The 19,907-nt window shown below is 46.5% G+C and overlaps 4 protein-coding genes across 6 annotated transcripts; 1 reads left to right on the top strand and 3 right to left on the bottom strand.

Annotated features, from left to right (window-relative positions):
* Positions 1-1,648: 1,648 nt before the first annotated feature.
* LOC135582055 (probable protein phosphatase 2C 35) lies at positions 1,649-3,874 on the bottom strand. Of its 3 annotated transcripts, XM_065078161.1 has the most exons (4): positions 3,523-3,874; positions 3,388-3,442; positions 2,154-3,265; positions 1,649-2,063 (listed from the first exon to the last, which is right to left on the bottom strand). In XM_065078161.1, exons 3-4 carry the CDS (start codon positions 3,153-3,155, stop codon positions 1,914-1,916), a joined length of 1,152 nt encoding a protein of 383 aa, XP_064934233.1. In that variant the 5' UTR covers positions 3,156-3,265; positions 3,388-3,442; positions 3,523-3,874; the 3' UTR covers positions 1,649-1,913. The 3 variants fall into 3 exon arrangements, with proteins under 3 accessions (XP_064934233.1, XP_064934232.1, XP_064934231.1); XM_065078160.1 differs by having other exon boundaries at positions 3,388-3,874; XM_065078159.1 differs by having other exon boundaries at positions 2,154-3,874.
* A 166-nt stretch (positions 3,875-4,040) lies between these two features.
* On the bottom strand, positions 4,041-5,704 carry LOC135587132 (probable galacturonosyltransferase-like 4). The gene has a single exon (XM_065078166.1). It carries the CDS (start codon positions 5,314-5,316, stop codon positions 4,255-4,257), a length of 1,062 nt encoding a protein of 353 aa, XP_064934238.1. The 5' UTR covers positions 5,317-5,704; the 3' UTR covers positions 4,041-4,254.
* Positions 5,705-5,835: 131 nt separating this feature from the next.
* LOC135587131 (uncharacterized) lies at positions 5,836-8,465 on the top strand. The gene is made up of 2 exons (XM_065078165.1): positions 5,836-7,360; positions 8,323-8,465. Exon 1 carries the CDS (start codon positions 5,932-5,934, stop codon positions 7,345-7,347), a length of 1,416 nt encoding a protein of 471 aa, XP_064934237.1. The 5' UTR covers positions 5,836-5,931; the 3' UTR covers positions 7,348-7,360; positions 8,323-8,465.
* Positions 8,466-9,150: 685 nt separating this feature from the next.
* Positions 9,151-14,996, bottom strand: LOC135587133 (RNA demethylase ALKBH10B-like). The gene is made up of 7 exons (XM_065078167.1): positions 14,241-14,996; positions 12,319-12,461; positions 12,056-12,173; positions 11,169-11,270; positions 10,766-10,881; positions 10,530-10,684; positions 9,151-9,859 (listed from the first exon to the last, which is right to left on the bottom strand). The coding sequence occupies exons 1-7, from the start codon at positions 14,848-14,850 to the stop codon at positions 9,418-9,420; spliced, it is 1,686 nt and encodes a 561-aa protein (XP_064934239.1). The 5' UTR covers positions 14,851-14,996; the 3' UTR covers positions 9,151-9,417.
* Between the last annotated feature and the right edge of the window lie 4,911 nt (positions 14,997-19,907).

Here is a 19,907-nt window from a genome sequence, read left to right on the forward strand (position 1 = left end):
GGGGATGTTCCTGACCCAACCACTTCGATGGTAAAATCAGTTGGAGAGTGAAAATAATCGAGATGTTTACCCATTTAGGCTTTGGGGTTGGCTTTTATACTTACGACTAATGGAGTGTGGTCGACGGTTGGTCACGAGGCCCTCCATGTTGTGTAAAGACTCATTTATATCGATAACTAGAGAGCACACCTCTCTAAGGATAGTGTCAGGGAAGGACGATTGAGATAGCATCGTTTATTAGGGCTGGAGCCTATCTAGAGTAAGTAGGGGATGGTCCCTTGTGCCAACTGTCCATATAGAGGGAAAAGGGGAATTGGGCTATGCCGGCCAGGAATAATGCTCTCTGCGGTTTGACATGCATGCTTTCCCAAAATCATGGTTGACGGTGGGAGACGGGTTGCTTATGACAGGTAACCTATTCGAAAGGAGGGAGGGATGGGCCTCACTATCGAGGACTAATGCACCCTACAGCTAGCTTGTACAACCTTTTTGGAGATCGAGGTAGGTAGGAGCCGTAGCATCGTGCTCCTGCCGACAATTGCAAGGGAGGGGCATAAGTTCTTCTGCGTACGTCATCGCTCAAGTGATAATCTATAGCTGAATGAGTCAGCAATGTGATGCTTACGTCATTACTTTTCCTATCATTTTTATTTTGATTTTGACTGATAAAATAGATTCACTATAGTGTGCTTTGTATTATCCATCTAGTAATCACATGTCCCAACTAGTTTTGGTTAATATTTCTATTATTAAAACTAAACAAATTATAATAAAACTATATATATATATATATATATATATATATATATATATATATATATATATATATATATATATATATATATATATATATATATATATATATATATATATATATATATATATATATCATGTCATAGAGCCACAAACTTCGATAAATTTCATAATAACTTACATGATAAGTTACATTTTGTCTTGAGTCAAAATGTTATTGTCTTGGTGTCGTTGACTAGAGAGCCAACTGGTTTGATCTCAAAAGCAAAGATTTGTCCGAGGGATCCATTTGAGGGCAAGGGTGCGATCCGAATGGGGGGGGGTTGAGATGGCAGGTAGATTCCCAATATATTGTTGGCTCACAATGATCGTCCTACCATGGTCCTAAGGTACAACTTGTAAGAGAGCTTGGGGTCATCCCAAAGTGTGGCTTGTCCATGCATGGGAGTATTCAGCCTCATCCTGAGATACCTTTTAGATATGTTAGAGACCTGCACAAGTGGTCAACAACGAGAGGTTTCTCATCTCGACTCTTCGGACACTAAGTTAGTAATCTAATATCTCAAAATATGAGTTCAAATAGTTTAAAATGAGAGTTCTTCTCCTTCCCTGTTGTAAAGGCCTGTTGTAAAGAAAGAGAACGAAGTTTATGATTGTCATAGAAGATAGTTTAAGATTGTCTTTTTTATCATAAATAAAAAAAATTATGATTATCTTTTTTATCATAATAAATGAGAAAGAAATTTATATTTTTATGCTTTGCTTTAAAACTAAGTCAAAGTTACTTTCGTATTAAAAATGAGAGAATAATTAGTTAGCATATAGTACTAGACAAAACCACTACATTTAGACTTCAATAGCTTAGACAGAGTTGAAATGTAAATGGAGAGACCGGTGGAGATGAGTCCAATCTACTCACATGAAGACGGCTTTAAACAGTTTGAACATGAAATGAAGACTCTTACTGAACTAAAAACTTGTGAGTCCATCCCCAGATCATGGGTTGATACATGATCTTGTCAATTGGAACAAGCTTACAAACAGTTTAGCTTCACTATTGATCTATAGATCCACTAAGAATGATGGAAAGGAATCGCCTTCTCTGTTCTTGTCTATGAAACAACAGCTTCGCTGATGGTTATTAGCTGATGAGAAGAATCTCAAACAATTGGATGCATCTCAGACAAATCTTTGATGCGGACGATGATGATCGTCGTATCATCAGTCCGGCCTTCGCGTTCCAACCACAGCTTGTAGGATTCAGCAACGATCTTTGAGCAGGCGTCGCGGGGATCCACAAAACTAGAAACCTGCAGTGATCGAGCGGCGAGGTCTTTAAGAGAGTGAACACGATGAGCTCAGAACTGCAGGAAGCAAAGAGATCTTTGAGCGGCTCTCACCATGTCAACTACTGCTTGACTGGAGAGGAACTGGAAAACCCCATCGCTTGCTATGACGAAGAACGAATGGTTGTCAGTTATCTTCACCACCTTGATCTCCGGGACGGCGACAACACCGATGCTCTCCGCCACCAAGTCCCCGACGCTCCTGGTGAACATCGTCCCCGGATACATCCCATTCTGCACCCACAGCCTTGGCGGGTCGCCGCTGTCGTCGCTCTCCTCGTCGCCCTCGCTCTCCTCGTCGCCCTCGTTCTCCAATTGTTTCACTGTCAACACCCTCGCCCCGCACAGGCTCACCCTCTCGCACTCGTCCTTCCGCAACGGCGTGTGGTCGCTCGACAAGTCCTCCGCCACCACGCGGTCCCAATCCCAAACACCTGCCACCGCCCGCGAATCCCCTACGTTCGCGACGAATAGCGTGTCGCCCCGGATGAGCACCGTGATCGCGGTGGTGCCGCTCATCGAGTCGTCGATCTCGCTTTCGTGGAGCGCCAAGTTCGTGGCGGCGAAAGCCGAGTCGTACGCTTCCGCGGGGTTCTCCCACAGGCGAGGGTCGGCGGACAGGACGGCCGTGAGCTTGTCGCGGACGAACGCGGCGCACTCGGCACCGAACTTCCCGTGGCCGTCGAACACGCCGAAGAAGTGGAGGTCGGGGTTGCCCTGGAATTGCGTCATCACGCAGAAGCTGTCCTGGTTGGCGCGGTCCGGCGAGCCGGGGAAGTAGCCCCGCTGCGTGAGGGAGGAGTAATGCAGGCGGAGGCCGGCGGAGGGGACATCGGCGGAGCCGAGGGAGGCGGCGGAGAGGACGTGGCGAATGAGGTGGCTGTGCTGCTGCAAGCGGTCGTCCTCGTCGACGCGGGAGGGTTCGGCGTTATCGTCGGCGGAGGCACGGCAGTGGGAGCAGTGGAGGCAGCGGTTGCAGTTGCAGCCGCAGCCGCAGCCGCAGCTGCAGCAGCCCTTCTTGGAATGGTCAAAGCACTTGCTATGCACACAACCCATCCTACAACTTAAAGCTTCTATTGGCTTGCGGGATCAAATAGGAGGAAGACAGAGAGGAGGCGGAGGAGTCATAAGACCTTACGGTCTCTTTCTTTTGGCTAAAGAAGCAGCTGCGGCACAAGAAAATGGAATCAGAAACGCGGGGTTTCCCATCCATGGGTGGAGGAAGGCATCACCAGTTACCAGAAACAAGGAATAAAGATGTTTAGGCAAAGGGGGAGAACCACGTTACCGGTTGAGTGAAAAAGGAGATCGAGGAAGAAAGAGAAGCAACAGCATCTCGTTTGCTGGCAGCACAACAGCAGAGGGGAAGCTAAGGATCCCGATGCCCTACAACATAAAATGATATGAGATGTCGGAGGCATACCGATCGATTAAGAACGAGAACCTCTGCGAACGCAGCTGGGCGTCACCCGATCAAAAGCAATAGAAAAAGAGAAGGGATGGGGACCGGAAGAGGAGGAGTAAAGAGATGGGGTGGGGATCTCTGTTCTTCCCGAAACCCGAGGGAATGATTTCAACCTGAAAGTAACTCTGTTGTCTCTTCGCCATACGTTGTCACGATTCCATGATGGGATCGAGATGTGAACTAAATTAAAGATAAGGATGTAATCTAAGAACCTACAAAACTACATCGGCAAGTAGATTTCCTTGTAGATTATTTGTCTACTGTGTAAATCTAAGTAGAATCTAATATTTGCACTTTGGATATGCATTCGTCAGGAGAGGTTGAAAACTCACAAGAAATAGTTCAAAGCAACAACAACCAAATCTGAAACAAAGGATTAAATGGAGAAAAGAATAGCCAACCCTTGCATCTAAATTCCCCCCCTCTCCCCCCCTCCCCCCCATTGACACTTTTGTCTCAATTCCCCGGCTTCATTTCACTCCCCCTCCTCCTCATCCTATTTGCAGCAGGTCTTCTCCCATCCAAACGATGCTCCCGACCTTGTCACGGGCGCATCAATGTCTTGACAGCCATTCAGTTCTCCTACGTACGTTAACACAAACCAGTTCCCTTTTCCCTCCCCATGCTATCTCTCTGCTTCCCACCTCTCTTTGCCCTTCACCGGCTATTCTTCGACCTCTTCAAGTCGCCTTACTCTTCCAGGGAGGGTGACGAGGACTTGTAGAGATCGTAAGGTGCCCAGAGGTAGTCGACGGCACATGGCTTCCTGGAGTCCAACCTCAACCAAGGCTTCCCTTTGCCGCTCCAGTGGAGAAGGCTAATGGGCCCTGGATGAAGGCTTCTGCACTTGCCTTCGATGTTGTCTCCGCCCAGGCCGTGCTGGTTCCACCTGTGATCGACTGCCTTTATGTTTCCGGCCAAGACTAACAGGAATGGTGGCAGGGAGCCCAAGTGGTAGATCCTCTTCTGCTTCTGCACTCCCATCCAGTCCTCCACCATCTTGGTGTACCCTCCCGACCTCCACATCTCCACGTCCATCACCATCACTCCGGTGTTGAAGTAGCAGGGCTGGCGGCCGTCGAACGTGCTGGAGAGCGTGGCGTCCGACCAGAACGCGTCGGTGAAGTACTTGGTGAAGTTGGCGTGGCAGTACTCCGGGGCGGCGACCACGTGCCCCTCGAGCTCCACCTCCCAGAGGTGGCGGATGTCGTCGACGACGACGATGTCGGAGTCGAGGTAGATGACGCGCCGGACCTCGGGCGGGAGGATTTCCGCGAGGTAGATGCGGGCGTAGTTGAGCGGCTGGTCGAGGGCGTGGCGGATGGACCGGGAGATGCGGCCGCGCACGCGGCCGGAGTCGAAGCGGTACACCCGGAAGTCGAGGTAGGGAAAAGCGGCGCGGATGCTAGCGAGGACGTCGGGCTCGAACTGGGCGGCGAGGAAGTGGAAAGTGACGCTCTCCGGGCAGGAGGTGTGCTGGAGGATGGAGAGGACTGCGGCCATGGTACCGCGCAGGTAGTTGGCATCGAGGGTCATCGCGATGTCGACGCGACCCGCCTCCGACGGCGAGGGGCACTCGTTCCCGTTCCGGAAGGCGGGCGCCTCGCGGAACGCGGGGACGGAGGAGACCATGCTCGACGGGCGGCGGATGACGTCGACGCGGATGCTCGAAGTGGAGGTGGCATTGTCCGCGACGGCCACGAGGAGGACGAAGGACAGGAGGCCTTGGCGGTACCGGTGAGAGGAGGCCATCCTGCCGCAACGAGGAGCGGGGGATGGCAGGAAGGTGGCGTCAGGGAAGGAGGATAAGAGGAGGGGAATCCATGGGAGGAGGTGGAGGAGGAAGAGGTTAAAGGAGGGAGGAGAGGCGGGTGGGCGATAAGAGCCGCTGAGCTGGGAGAGCAGTCAATGAGAATGTGAGGAAGGGAGCGAAGCACGGAAGGGAAAGACCCATCGACGAGCCGTTTCGTCCCTAATGTATAGCTATTGCTTGTCGGGGGAAGGCGCGCTGAGGATGGGAAGGTGGTCAACGGAAGCAGTCCAAGGAGACGCAGCAACGAACGGGTTGATCCGCATCCGCATCCGCATCCGCATCTCCTCTACAACGTGTCTACTACTTTTGTTGCCCTCACCGTCGGATCTGATCAAGATCCACTTATCCGACCATCACGACCATCCAATTTATGCGGTCTCCTTCTCCTGTCATGCACACGGTGGGCCCGACTTTGTGGACCCGTTCAATTAGGTCACACGATACGGCACGATCTCTGCGGTCACTTCCAAGTATACACCACTCGTGTTCTCCACCGACGTCTCCTTCCCCCGCCGGATCGGGCGAAGCCCTATAGGGGAAACAAGGCCTCCGCCATGGATTTCTTCAAATCGGTCTTCTCCGCCGATTCTGAGCCCGCGATCTCGCAGCACTCTCCTGTCGGATCGCCGCATGACGAAGAGGATCGAGCAAGAGAGGACGACCGTGGCAGCAGCGGCAGTCCGAGCCCCAATTCTGAGGCCTCCGCTGGCGGCGTTGGCTGGAGCTTCGGTGGTTTCATCAAGACGTTCGCCTCCAAGTCGGAGTCCGTCATACAGACCTACCGTCGCGACCTCGCGGAGTTCGGTACCGGGCTCAAGAAGGAGACGGAGGCGATCCGGGAGGCCGCCGCACGTGCCGTCGGCGACCTCCCCGGGTCACTCGAGGCTGGCGCCTCCGTTGCCCAGGAGTCCCTCGAGTCCGTTGGGCAGGCTATTGACGACCTAGGCGGCTCGGTGTGGCGGGGGACCGCTGAAATCGTCTCCCAGGGCAAGGAGGCGATCCTGTCGGTGGAGGCTGGAGCTGATTCCGCAGCTCAGCACTCCACCGAGCCCGGGCGGCCCAGTTCCTCCAGCTCTTCGAGGCGGTACAGCCGATTCGAGGTGCAGGTACTCGCAATACAGTCAGACGCGAGTACCTTCTCGGAAGACCCGGAGGACGCGGAGGACTTCAGCGAGTGGAGATCGGGGTTTGATTTGGCTGAGAAGGAGGAGGAGATCGAGAATCTTTGCTATGAGAATGGGGCTTTGGATGGGCTTCTCAACAATCTGGTTCCTGGTGTTGTGGACTACGAGACATTCTGGTGCCGGTACTACTATCGGGTGCATAAGCTGAAGCAGGCAGAGGATGCTAGAGCAAAGCTTGTGAAGAGGGTGATATCGAGAGAGGAGGAGGAGGAGCTGAGCTGGGAGGTTGACGATGACGAGGGTGAGGAGGAAGAAACCAAGAAGGAAGAGCCGAAAGAGCAAAATCTCAATACAAAAAGACATGTCATCGAAGTAGAAAAACAAGAACAACAGAATGATGAGGAATTAAGGTCGACCATGGAGCCTGCAGCACAGCAAAACCCTGCCGAGGCATCCCAAGTTGAGAACTCGGGAGCGTTGGAAGCGAACGTCGATGAGGGAAAGACATCAACAGCTGGATATCCAGAAAATACTGAATCAATTGTTGGGCATTTGAACTGCAAGTTGGATGAAACTTTGGTGCCTGAAGGGAAGGCAGCGGCTGGAGGGTCAAGCAAGGACAGCGATTTTTCAGTTATCTCAAGCCAGAATTCTACGCCGGAGGAAGATGATCTTGGGTGGGATGAGATTGAGGATCTGGGTGAGCATGATGAGAAGAAAGTTGGTGGCTCCAGCGGGAGCCCTGTCAAGGTGGTGGACCTGCACAAGACGCTCGGTGCTGCTGAAGAGGATGAGGATCTCAGCTGGGATATTGAGGACGACGACGATGAGCCCTCCAAGCCTTGAATTGAGGATGCAAGTATGTTTAATATGATTACTTTTCATTTCTCATGTGTGCAGCAAGGAGTTTGGTCAATAAAATAAAACTTGCTTCTTTCTTGTTGTGCATTTTAATGCTAATATACATACATTTAGACCAATTCACATGATTTACCAACTATTAAGTTCCAAGAGGATGAATTTGGTATAAGTGGACTTCATCTTGATGTTTCTGAAATATGAATGATTATCATGTTTTAGTGCAATAGCACTGGTTTATCTGTGAGATTGCTTATCTATAATCTGTGCTGTGCCTCTAGTGGATACTATAGCAAAGTGAACATCTGATACACCTATGTTGGAACAGTTCTCTCTTTAGTTATATATGTCTACCAATCTCTTTAATTATACATGTCTTCTTCAAATGGTTACTCATGCTTTAAAGTTCTGATGCACTGTTGAATTGTAGCCTTTTGGATGGACTCTTTCTGTTAGTAAAATGAAATCAGTATGAACTTATGATTGCGGTGTCGTGGTAGAATTTAAAAACAAAAACTGAGAATTCAATCAAAATTTTCAAAAGCATAGCCAACTGAACCCCTTGGTGTTCTTCGCGTCTCTAATTTTATCAAAAGAGTCTTCCCCTTCTATCTTTTCCTTTGCTACTTTCACAATAGATTTACGGATCTATCAAATTCAATAATTTTATTGTTATCGACCTGAGATTTGAATAAACAAAGCCTCTTTTATTTCAAATTCGCTATGTAGTGAACTGCATCAGCTCTGTGCAGCACTATAGTATAATGCATACAAGTACATGATAATGCTAGGTTGTATGCAGCCCATGATAAGAATCTTAAGATTATGGGACAAGTTTAGAAGGATAAACAAACATTGAGGACTCAATCATTTTTGAAGTGAAGAAAGGAAAAAAAAGATAAGACTTTAAGACCTTTTTATTCTATTTTTGGGATTCTAAAGAACTTTGTTTGTTTATTGTAGCTAAGTGAGATGTTTACATGTGAGCCTCTATAAACCCAAGAAGAAAAAGAAAAGGATGGTGTGGTAGGAGCTGGTCTTTCTTCCCCCATTTCCCACCATCTCCAACTAGAAGGAGAGAAGAAGAAAGAGATGTCCCTGTTTCTTTTAACACAACAACTAATAATTAGATTCCTATGTTGTCCTTTTGTTATCTTTAGCATGTATGCATCTTGCTGCTCCTTAACCATAGTTCACATGTTGGCTAAAGGAGATGGTCTGGTCTATCATCTTTGGAAATAGTTTTCTTAACTGGCCTTAACTTCCAAGTTTATACTGGTCAAATTTGAGATGTTATTACACCCATCTCAGATGTTTTAACCCAGCTAAAACTGGACTTATTATTTACAAGACTTAGAAAATGCCATCATTTTGCTGTTGTTAACTCTCCATCTCATTGCTGAGTTACATGTTTTAGGTCCATATATAAACCTTGCTGTGTAATTTGGTCTAATTATAAGCTGTGGTGGAAACAAACCTTCATCAAGTTGCTAGCTATACCAACAACCTATTACATAAGCAAATCTCCCAACTAATATTAGCTAAGAGATTTCATTTCTTACAGATCACATGTGATCTTGAATATGAGATCTATCATTTGTACAAATATGTACTAATCAATCAGTTATCGATTTATTATTATTATTATTATAGTGAGAATCCAATTAGAATTCTGTGATGGTTATTTTACTATTGCAGAGCATATTACTACCGTTCTGTGTTGAATTCTCCAGTTAGAGTTCTGATTACATCAGACTATCTGGGAGTTCCAAATTAGTGTCGATTGAATGATTCAGCGTAAATCTACCGTTGAAGATAACTCTTAACATAAATATTACAAAATTCTAACATGCCCAGTAGGGTGGATTCAAGCACTTCGCTACCTCTGCTACCCTAGAAACTTTAAAGAGAGAGACAACCACGCCGACGGAAACATAACTTATCGACAATAAATCCCCTCTCCACCATCTTCTTCACGACCATAACAACCCACATCCACTCAGTACTGCATCACAAGGCACGACAAAGAGAAGGCACCTCAAAAGCTGCTACTGTGATCTACGCTCGCACTTCTAGCGGAGATGGCAATGACGGTAACCTCCTCTTCTGGATGCGAGGGGGAAGATGCCTAGTGTACTTCTTGGGGCCGACAGTCCAGGGTAAAAACACACCGGTGCCGCCGCGAGGCGCCTTCTTGTTGGGGCTCATGACCATGGCTCTGGGTGGTGGTAGCATGACGACGGGACTGCGGAGAGCGAGTCCCCATGCAGCCGGGATCATCGCATGAGGCCCGCAGGCGATGACTCCGGTGGTGGCTACTTTCTGTGCAGGTTGCCAAAGAGCCATGGTTTTGGTCGGCTGCTGCAGCGCCGTCGGTGAATCTGTCGGGTGACTGGCAGCTCTGACCTTCACGAATGTGATGATGATCCTCCGATTTGGTGACGCGCACACGACGTGCCTCGCCATGTCTGCGCTGTTGCCACGCATAACGAGGAGCGATCTGCAACAATTTGTGTACAAAAAAATGATTACTACACAAAATGGATGACTCCTGCGATACATCTGGGTCAGAAAACTGTGGATGGTCTATGCTGTTGCTTGGGTGGCAGTTTATCAGGAGGGTTAATGGTTTATGAGAAAAGATTCTGGGACTAGTTCAATCCAGTGACTTGAGGAGCTGAGTTTGTGCTGGGTAGTCCTGTCCCTTCCAGAACAGAACGGTTGTGATAAGTTCTAGTTTGGAACTGGAACTAAAATCAGTTTTAGACGGTTTTAATTTCAATTTGTTCCTATTTCAATTCTATATTCCAAGAATAAAAATCAAACCACCAGGAACCAATTTCAGGTCGATTTGAAACCATCGAGCCGTTGACCTAATTCGATTTTGGTTCTTGATTGGTCTGGTCCGATTTCAATTTGGTTTCGTAAATTTTTCTAGATATAAGTTGATCTCAATAATGTTGTATCCTCTTATTTATGGTTATCCTCTCATGCTAAATTTGTAAAATGGATCAAATATGGAGGTCAATTTTGACTCCTGGGCTGCCTTCCTTTTTGAGCTCTCTCATGAGCAGAGCTATGCTTGTTTTAGACAGTTGAAGTAACTTAAATTTGCTGGTTTTGGATTAAGAAAACTGTGGATGAAACAGAGAGCTAATGGTAGTGCGTACCCTTCGTTTATCGATAATGTTAGAGGGCCCTTGTAGTTTCCTTCATGATCACTGACAAGAGAGCGTCCAAAAGCCATTGTAGTGTCAGATAGAAGAAGCGTGGAAATGGGATTGTCCAAATGTGGAGGTTTGAAGTATGGCTGTGAATGCTCATCCTGCAGAACAACCAACAGTGGGTGCATGTAAGAAATCGAAGGCATAAGATCTCCTTGATGCTATAAGAAAAGGGATTTTACCTCATCAAAGAAGTTGATTATGCAACTGTTGGGCTTCCTACTTTCTGGAATTAAGCGCCACTGAACCAAGTGATCAATTACAGTTTGCAGAGCAGTCGGAATCGGTTCGATATTACCTACATCAAAATATTTCTTTATCACAATTCATAATCCATACTTAAGGTTCCGTAATGAGTAACAAAAAACCTAAAGTGTCTGCAAGAGACTGAAACCCTACCCACATTAGTGGCTTGTCCTTGCTAACAGAATATATTTTAGATCGTTGAGCTTTTATGTAATTCAATGATCATGATTGAATACCAGTAGAATCAGAATGCTGCTAATAGTTTAGAAGCTAAAATGACCGTGTTACTTAGAAACAAAAATAAAAATATAGGATTGTTCTCAAGAAATTGGGGTTTACTTGCTGCCTCCTTAGTAGTCGATTGGAATAATGGGACACCAAGTTGAATGATCTCTCTCTTATTCCCTTTCATTTGTTTGTTGAAGAAAATAAATGTTTCTCCTGAAAACATATGCACAAAAACAATTGTTAGACGGATTCAGCATCTGATGATCAAATCGGATGAACAATGTATTTTTGCATGAACTTGTAACATATTTATGTGCATCAGTCTGAAAATATGCAGACGAATGTTTTCATATCATACGAACTCGATATACCAAACTTTTAAGTTTTGGCAGAAAGAAAGGCAGAGTTTATTGAATTCATCTATTTACTGGCATCTTTTGTAAAACATGAGAGGATAAAGCAGAACAAAGGATGGCTAGGTCTTACTAAAAGTATGGTATAGGAAGAGAAAATTAAGAAATAAAGGAAGCACACAAGGCAAACACTTGAATATGTCAGTTCCAAGTTCTATCAGACAGTAAAACTAAATGAAAAACTCAAAGCAAACGTTTTTTCATTACCATGAACATAAACCCTCTAAAAGAGTGCTGTATGCTGCATCCCTAACATAAGCAACTCTGGTCAGATTCAAAAAACCAAGTGTAAAGGAAAAAATCTCATGTTGTTGTGGATTAAAGTTTATTGAACTGCAGTGGAACATCTTAAAACTTTAGTCATCTGGGAAGGATTGAAGCAAAGACTGAATAGGAAAACCACCAATATAAGTTTGTAACTCTGACCTTCCAAGCTGTAACCAAGAAGTCAAAAATTCAGATAAAAATCACCCCGGCCTCAAATTATATGAATTAATTTCTGGTGAAGAGCTTGGCAAAGCAATGCAGCTACTTTATGCTAGAGACTAACATATGACAAGCAGCCAACTAAGAGAAAAATTTTACCCGAAAGTTCTCCGCCGCGTCCAGCAAGACGTAGTTCATTAATGTAGTCAGCAAGAGTGAGAAGCTCTGAGTTTGTGAAAATGTCCTCGTACAATTTAAGGCCCTTAACAACATTAACCTGATCAACAACCACAGCAGAAATCAGCACATTTTATCATAAGGAAAACTCAAAAATATAAAGCTGAACAACTACTAATCCTACGGCATCTTCTATTGCATCTCTATACAGAAAGTGTGCCCAATGATGGTAAGATGGAACTCGCCATATGCCCCTTCACTGACTCCTTGGCCACAAAACCTTTTAAGATCTTGATCCGTTCGGGACGTGCCAAGCAATCTTCATGACCCACACAAATATTGACCTCGTTGAATGAAATTTGTCCCTCCTGATGTTCCTCTTGAGATCCTAGGACACAAACACTTAAAAATATTAGTACCTTAATACAAAAAAACACCCGTGGAAAAACAAATGCAAGCGCACAATCTTCTTGAGATGTTATTGCTTTAAATGATGGGAACTCTGTACATATAGCCTGATTGAAGCAAGTAAGCTAAACATTATACATCCACCTTTTGCTTGCAAGGTGGTACTACTGTTGTAAAAGGGAATTCCTCAATGATAAAAGAATCTTGACATCATGTTACATATGTAAGCATTAGATATTGATAATATGATTAAAAATATTCAATGTTTGTGTCACAGTAGTTATGTTTTTACTAAGTTTTAGAAAATTTTAAAAAAATGAAGTATAAAGAAGAAAACTAATGCAGCTTCAGCATATCAATTAGCTTATTGTGCCTAATCAACTGTTAGTGTAATCTGCCTTTATCTTTATTCTAAAGAAATAGACTGAAGAAAAATTCATAATAATCTACACAGAGACCCGAATGCTAAACAAGAGAGGAACAGATGCCATATCCAAAGGTAGGCAATTGCATCTTGCTTGCTGCTTCCGTGCAACAATTGATCTCCCGTCAAACATCATAGAGCTAAGAATGTTCCTCAACTTAGAATATTCCTCCAACAAATCCCTGGACCAATGTTCAACACGCTGAAATTCTAGAAGCACGGGCCACACACGTTTCCGGTGATCTGGCCCGACGTAGCGAACGCCACGGACCCAAATGAGACCGAGGACAACGGTGTACAACTGTGTGGGGGCCAACGTAGGGTCAATTAATAATTGCTGTAGGCGGCTCCCATTTCGATCTTGGCTGCTTGAGAAGTGGAACGCTGCTGCCTCTCGCGCTCCTGCCTTCCGTTAACGAATCGTTAACTCCGGCTCAAAAATAATTAACGCAAACTACGACAAAGATGGGCCCCACGGCACCTCTCACAGAGGCGTTCTCCGTCACGTGGTCCGGCCGCGTGGCCGCCGCTGCACCGAACCGCACCGCCGACTGACACGGCGAGCGCCCGGGCGCATCACCAAACCAGCCAATCTGGGTTGGTTGACCACCAAACGAACCGACACGTGCGGCCGAACGACCTCCCTCACCGGTAAACACGGGCAAATAGCCGACGCAACCCGTCTGATTATGATCAGACGGCATTACTGAACATTGCTAAGAGTTGCGCACGACGAACCCTTGCCACGTGGCACCAAAGAGCCTCTCGGAGAAACCCCCAGCAAAGTGCTGTGGCTCCAAGCACGAGACTTCTCCAAGGTTTCCGAGTTAATGTACTTCCCATTCCGAGGAGTACATGCCCGCTTGTAAAGACCCCCTCTACATAATCCCAGACAAGAAGGTTAATTGTAAAGCGTGAATCAAACACTTCCCTAGGTCCCAAAATGAGTACTTCGATTCCCCTGTCCGTGAACCGACTCACGGGCCTAGTTGGGTACGGTGACTCGATTGCCGCCGCCTGCTGCTGGGGCGGGGCGAACGCCGCTGGAATCTGACGGCGAAGAGTAGTCCATCAAGGCCGTCCGATCCACCTCGAAAACCCCAATATAGCCGGAGGAGGAGGGAAGGAGGTTAGACCAGTCAGTGACGCGAATTTGGCTCCGATGCGGCCGACTAACTAATATCAACGGATTACAGATCCAGAAATTTCGAATACAAATATTAGACAAATTAAATGTGAAAAAGTAGTCAGTAAACACAACGGTATCATTAAAAGGATAAACAAATAAATATATAATATATGTATTTGGTCGATGAGGAAGAAATTACTAGTTACCTCCCTTGGCGTCGCCCCCTTCGGTACCCTTGTGATCCGAAGAATCACCGGAAGAAACCTCGTCCGCCGCCGCTTCCTCCACTACGACAACCTGAACGCCGTCGTCCGCCACCGCCTCTGCAGCAGCAGGTTCTTCCTCCGCCGCCGCTTCCTCTTCAACTGCGATGCCAACGCCGTCTACCACTGATTCCTCTGAAGCAGCATGTTCCTCCTCCGCTTGAGCACCGCCGCTCTCCACCGGCTTATCCTCCTCTGGCGTCGTCACCAGCTGCTTCGCCTCCGTCGGATCCTCGGCCGCGGAGGCGAAAGAGGCCACCTCGCGGTTGGCCGCGACTACACGGAGCTCGGCGGCGACGTCAGCGATCGAGTAGTACTTCTGCATGTGGAGCACCGGGATCCAGTTGAGTCGCCGCCGGTGTACGGCGGCGAACACCGCCTCGTACTCCGCCGCCCCTCCGATCTGCGCCAGGTGGCTGCACAGCGCGTCGATGATCGCGTTCGCCGCCGCGAACTCTCCGCGGAACCACGCGATCATCGCGTCCCTGGCGTACACTTCCGGCACCACCGCGGCCGCCGCGGCAGTCGCGGCCCCTGCCACCGCCGTCGCCATCAACCCCACCGACCAATCACTCTTCCTACTACCCACCCCAAATCTACGCCACGGAAATTTCTAGAGCGAGAGAGTGGGAGCGACAGAGCGAGCGGTAGAAACGTATAATAATTAGCGAGAGAGAAGATACTAAAGGACGAGACAGAGCAAACGAGACCCCGAAGGCTCTATAAATACTAGGGGAACCAGTACAGCCTCGGCCACGTGGCGAAGACATAGGGCCGAAGGACCCCAACCGGGACGACCGGGAGAGTACAGGGCACTTATTTGGGAAGAGGTGCTCGCGAATACCCACCGAGATGCTGCTCACCGCCTCACCGCGTCGGTGACGGGATCCCAACCTTTTGCGTCTTGCAGCACGTGCTCCTCGCCCGACGCGCACGTCGATGCCTCCGCCGCCTCTCGCTCGGGCGGACTCGTGGCAGCGCCGGGTGGGGCCAGGGATCTCCGCCGTCCGATTCTTGGGGACCGTTGGTCAACGGACCCTCCCCGCCGACGATAGTGATTCAGCCTCCGTGATCCAACGGTTGTGATCTCGCTGAAATTATTAAAAGGGTTGCGTATCACACCATCATATATAAAAATACGTAGATGCGTAAAGACATCTGTATTGTTACGCTGCGGCTGTTCTAGCAATCCCGTGGAGGGTGGCGTCAGCGAGCACGTCCGTTGAGGTTCGCCTTTTGCGCCTCTTGCCATTTTGCGTGTAGGTTTACGATAGCAGTTGACGGGAGGGTGAACAGGCAACAGGGTTCACAACACCCACAAATGGCGGTGGGTCCCACGCCAAGGAACGCCTGGCTACCTCCCTCTCGTAACGCCAAACTTGTGTGGCACGCACACCGAGGTGGCCGCGCGCCTTATTCTGGGCGAGCTTCCCGCACCTTCCGGTCGCGGATTTCAGAGTTGCATGGGTGAAGAGTCGAACAGTTTGATCTAGTAAATAATTACACCGATCGTTCGGGTCAACCGTTCGAGGAGGAAGGGCCAATGGCTCCTCGAGCAATCGAAAGATTCAATCTCGAACATAAAAGTCAACCAAAAGAATAATAATAGTAATAATGGAGCTACATGTCTTCATGAAACCAAGGTCTACGGGCTGGAGTTCGTCAATGCCAACTCGAAGACTGCCAGCACATCTGAACAGAATCCGAAAGCTAAAATGGGTTGTGGAAGGAGTTGGAAGGGTCGGAGAAGCATCGTAGGCGTTGATGTCTGACGCTTCCATCTGAACTGAAGTCGGGTAAACGTCATGATGCTTCGAGATTCGTGCTCGGCGTTTCCTTCTCCGCATTTTACTTTCTTCCGCTTCCAAACATCTGCCTCCTCCTCCTCCTCCTCCTCCGGTCGGCGCATTGTCGCGCGCCATTTGCAGCCAAAACGACGCTTGGCTTTGGGTCCCGCCTCGTTCGACAGCCCAGCCGATGATGGTTGGCCGAACAAGTGGATCCCCTGTCCCGCGGGTCCCACCTGTAACGATGAAAGTGGAGGAAGACGACAGCAGCCACCCAACCCAGAAAAAAAAAAACAAAAAGAGAGAGAGAGAGAGAGAGGGAGAACACTTCTCGTTCCAAATATTCTTGGATATAATTTTTCAAAAATTCCAGAAAGTAAATTCTATATAATAAATATTTGATGATGTCAGCTCTTACTTGTATATCTATTAGAATGTGAGAGAGGTCGCTGTGGGGGGCCCACTCGATGGTGATGGGTGGGTGGTGGTCTGCATGTGCCGAAGTCCGAGTCGTCCACTGCACGGTTTATCGTTCATTGCATTGATGTGAAGAGGCTCAACACATCGATGACGATACACGAAGAATCTGCTTTAAGATTCGAATTTGTCGGTATCCGACGACCATAATTACAACTTTGACGAGTGCATTAGTTGAGTTGTCTTTTACATCCTTGGCGCTATAAGGGAATGGAGGCGACCTTTCTGATTGCACACACGTGGCTCTTATCCGAGAAAGGCAAGTTAGGCATAAAGCGTGATGGTGTGGGTACTTGGTAATGTCGATGGACATGAAAGGCATCCATGTCCACAGCAGAGAGCATGGCGGAGAGCATCGTGTGCTTCCCCTTTTCAATTGAAAGGCCACGAAGATAGGAGTTAAACCTAAAGGTTAGGAAACAAAAGAAGAAGAAGAAGAAGAAGAAAAGCAAAATTATATAATATTTTTAAAAAAGAAAATTAGATAATATTTACTTGTGGGATTAATTCATTAGTTTCTCCCCCTAAAAAATAATAGATGAGCAATGTGTTTTAATATCAATCTTTTAAGTGAATTTGATATATCAAAGGAGATTTAAAAGTGTTAACTTTTTGATAAAAAATCTGATATATCATTACCAAATTAATATTGAAGTTGTATCTCAATTTGATTTGCTCTATGTTGTGAATGTAAACAAATATTTAAAATATTTTGTGAATATAATTTTTAACAAAGATTCAAAATGTCCCAAATATTATGAGTGTCTCTTTTATGCTAATAAAAGTGACGTATTTTGTTGGACATTTGCTCAACCATTCATTTCATTGGTACATGAGGTTGCAGCTCGGTTGACTCTCCGCATCACCGGCGAGTGGTGCGACGGCAATCGCTATTGTCCAAAAGCCGGTGGCCTCCGCCGATTTCCACTTCCTCCGGTTGCCACCTCCACCCCGGCGATCTCCGGATGCATGCAGTGACGCGTTGACTTCCAAGCCTCTGGCGCCATTGCTTTCTTTCTGGATCGTGCTGCAGCAAATGGACCTTCATCGGCGCGCTCTGCTCCGGTCAACGCCCGTCGTCCGTTCATTGGTCGACAGCCATGACCGGTGGCAGAAAACGTTGCACCAAAGAATTACCTCTCATGGTGGAAACAGAAAGCCGAAAACAACACGACACGATGCACTGCGTCATGATACGATGCAATGTGGCAGAAACAGAGGGTGGTGTTGAAGCATGGCAGAAACAAAGCCTGCAGAGGATGGATGGATCAAAAGGTGACGATATATCCACCTCAGGGAACGAAACCTGAACCATTCCATGAGCAAGCGTGATCGCTGTGGTCCTTTTCCTTGTTCCCCTTCTGAGGAATAATCTACAGGGGAAAGAGATCCAAGGTGCTCTATGGGTGGTGGAAACTTAAAGAGACGATGATGCACCATATCCAAGCCATGTGAAGACATGGATTGGTGGATGCAACATACACATCTCCGTAGTGCTCTCAACAGTCTACTCAAATTCTCCTAATCAACCATGCTTTAGAGAGAGAGAGAGAGAGAGAGATTTCTTTTATGACGCTTTGATGCAAGTCATGATGCAATCCTGCCAATTGTTTATCCTCAGATGCTGACGCAAAGATCCTTATTTGGGAAGCAGAGTTGATATATATAGATACATAAAGGACAGACAACAAAGCATGGTCTTGAAATCTAAAGAAAGATTCTACCTTCAAAGAAGGAAGATGACAAATCCATTTCTATTTAACTTATACACAACCATTAAACGAAGCAAGTGTTTCCATGAAAATGACTGTGTTCATGTCATTAGAACTCAGCTACAACATCTTCTATTGATCTCCAAGTCAAATGCAAAGTTGCACAAGCAATCAATATATATGTATCCTGACAAACCACAAAGCTTCTGCTATATCTTTATTGCATGGGGCTCCTAAAGGCACCTTTTCAAGGGTCATCTTGGAGGCTTTATTCCTTACTGCATCATCATTCAAGGAGCAGTGAGCAGCACAAATGGCTCCATCACTCAATAAAGTTATTAACCCACAACATGCTCTTTTCTGAAGCTTTCATATGTTGTGCAAGTTGACCACACACTGAATTTTTGTTCATATGAGCTCCATCTAATCTTATTATTGAGCAATAAACAAACACAACTTGGCTTGCAGTCTCTGCTAGATTGACTAATACAGCTTGATTAGATTAGTACATACATGGTATTAAGTTTTACCTTAGGTTTGCTACTCTGTTCTATATCCATAGCAGGCAAGATCAATTGAATGGAATCTGAATGAGAATCTGTTCCATGCTATTTCAGTAGAACACTGGAAGAGTGACAAATAGTTCAACTGTTCCTAAGAGAATCTATCCTTTCTCTTGCAGTCCAATTTGTAGGAGTCTTTGGGTGGTGAAGAGTAGTTCCTGCAGCACATGGCAACAATGATTAACACATTAGAGATGCAGCATTTGTTGTGGCTTTAGCTTTCCAAAGGCAATGGAGGAATCAGATGCTCTTTTTGCCCCCCCCCCCCCACCCACTCATTCAGCTAAGTGGTTAGGGAACTCCAGTACTTTCAAGAAAGCATGGCTTTCTTTTGGGCAATCAAGTCAGTGGGAAGGAAGAAAGACAACTTCCTCCATCTGTTCTATGATTAGTGTTTCTCTATTGCCACATGAACAACAACATCAGTGAAGGTTATCATATCCTCATGATGATAGCCAATAATATTAGCAATTCAATATTTCCATATTACTTTTGAAGGAAGAATATTATTATTAGTTGCAAGTTAAACCACAAACCTTTGGTGGAACATGGAATACAAATTTCATCTAACTGAATCCTTCTTTAAAGAGGGAGAGTCCAACTACAAAGTTCAATCAAAGAACATTTAGGCTCACCTTTTTTAATGATGTGACACTAATTAATTAAGTCATATATGTATCAAGTCAGCCAAGCATGGAAACATATATTAGTCAATTGCCTTTATAGGGAACAAGACAGCTGTGCCAACTACAGATGTTGTGATGGCAATTGTATGTTATTTCAGCTACAGAGAAAGTCCCCATTACACTCATCCAACTAATATTTTCTTATAAGAATCAAAAGCATGTTAGTTCTGCATAAACAAGATTGCATAGGTGGTAATGCTTCCAAGCAAACTTGCAGTAGTCTGAAACTTGTCTTCTGTTTCCCATCTTGACTTTTGAAACATGCCAAAAGCAGATCAGGGGAGGATAATTTAATGAGATTGGAGTTGGTGAATCATTGTGATCAAATCTTTGCTCCTTCCAACACCAGGATCTTAGATGTGGGTGTTGATGAGGAACAAGATGC

The sequence above is a fragment of the Musa acuminata genome, chromosome BXJ1-8, assembly GCF_036884655.1.
Source record: "Musa acuminata AAA Group cultivar baxijiao chromosome BXJ1-8, Cavendish_Baxijiao_AAA, whole genome shotgun sequence".
NCBI lineage: Eukaryota > Viridiplantae > Streptophyta > Magnoliopsida > Zingiberales > Musaceae > Musa > Musa acuminata.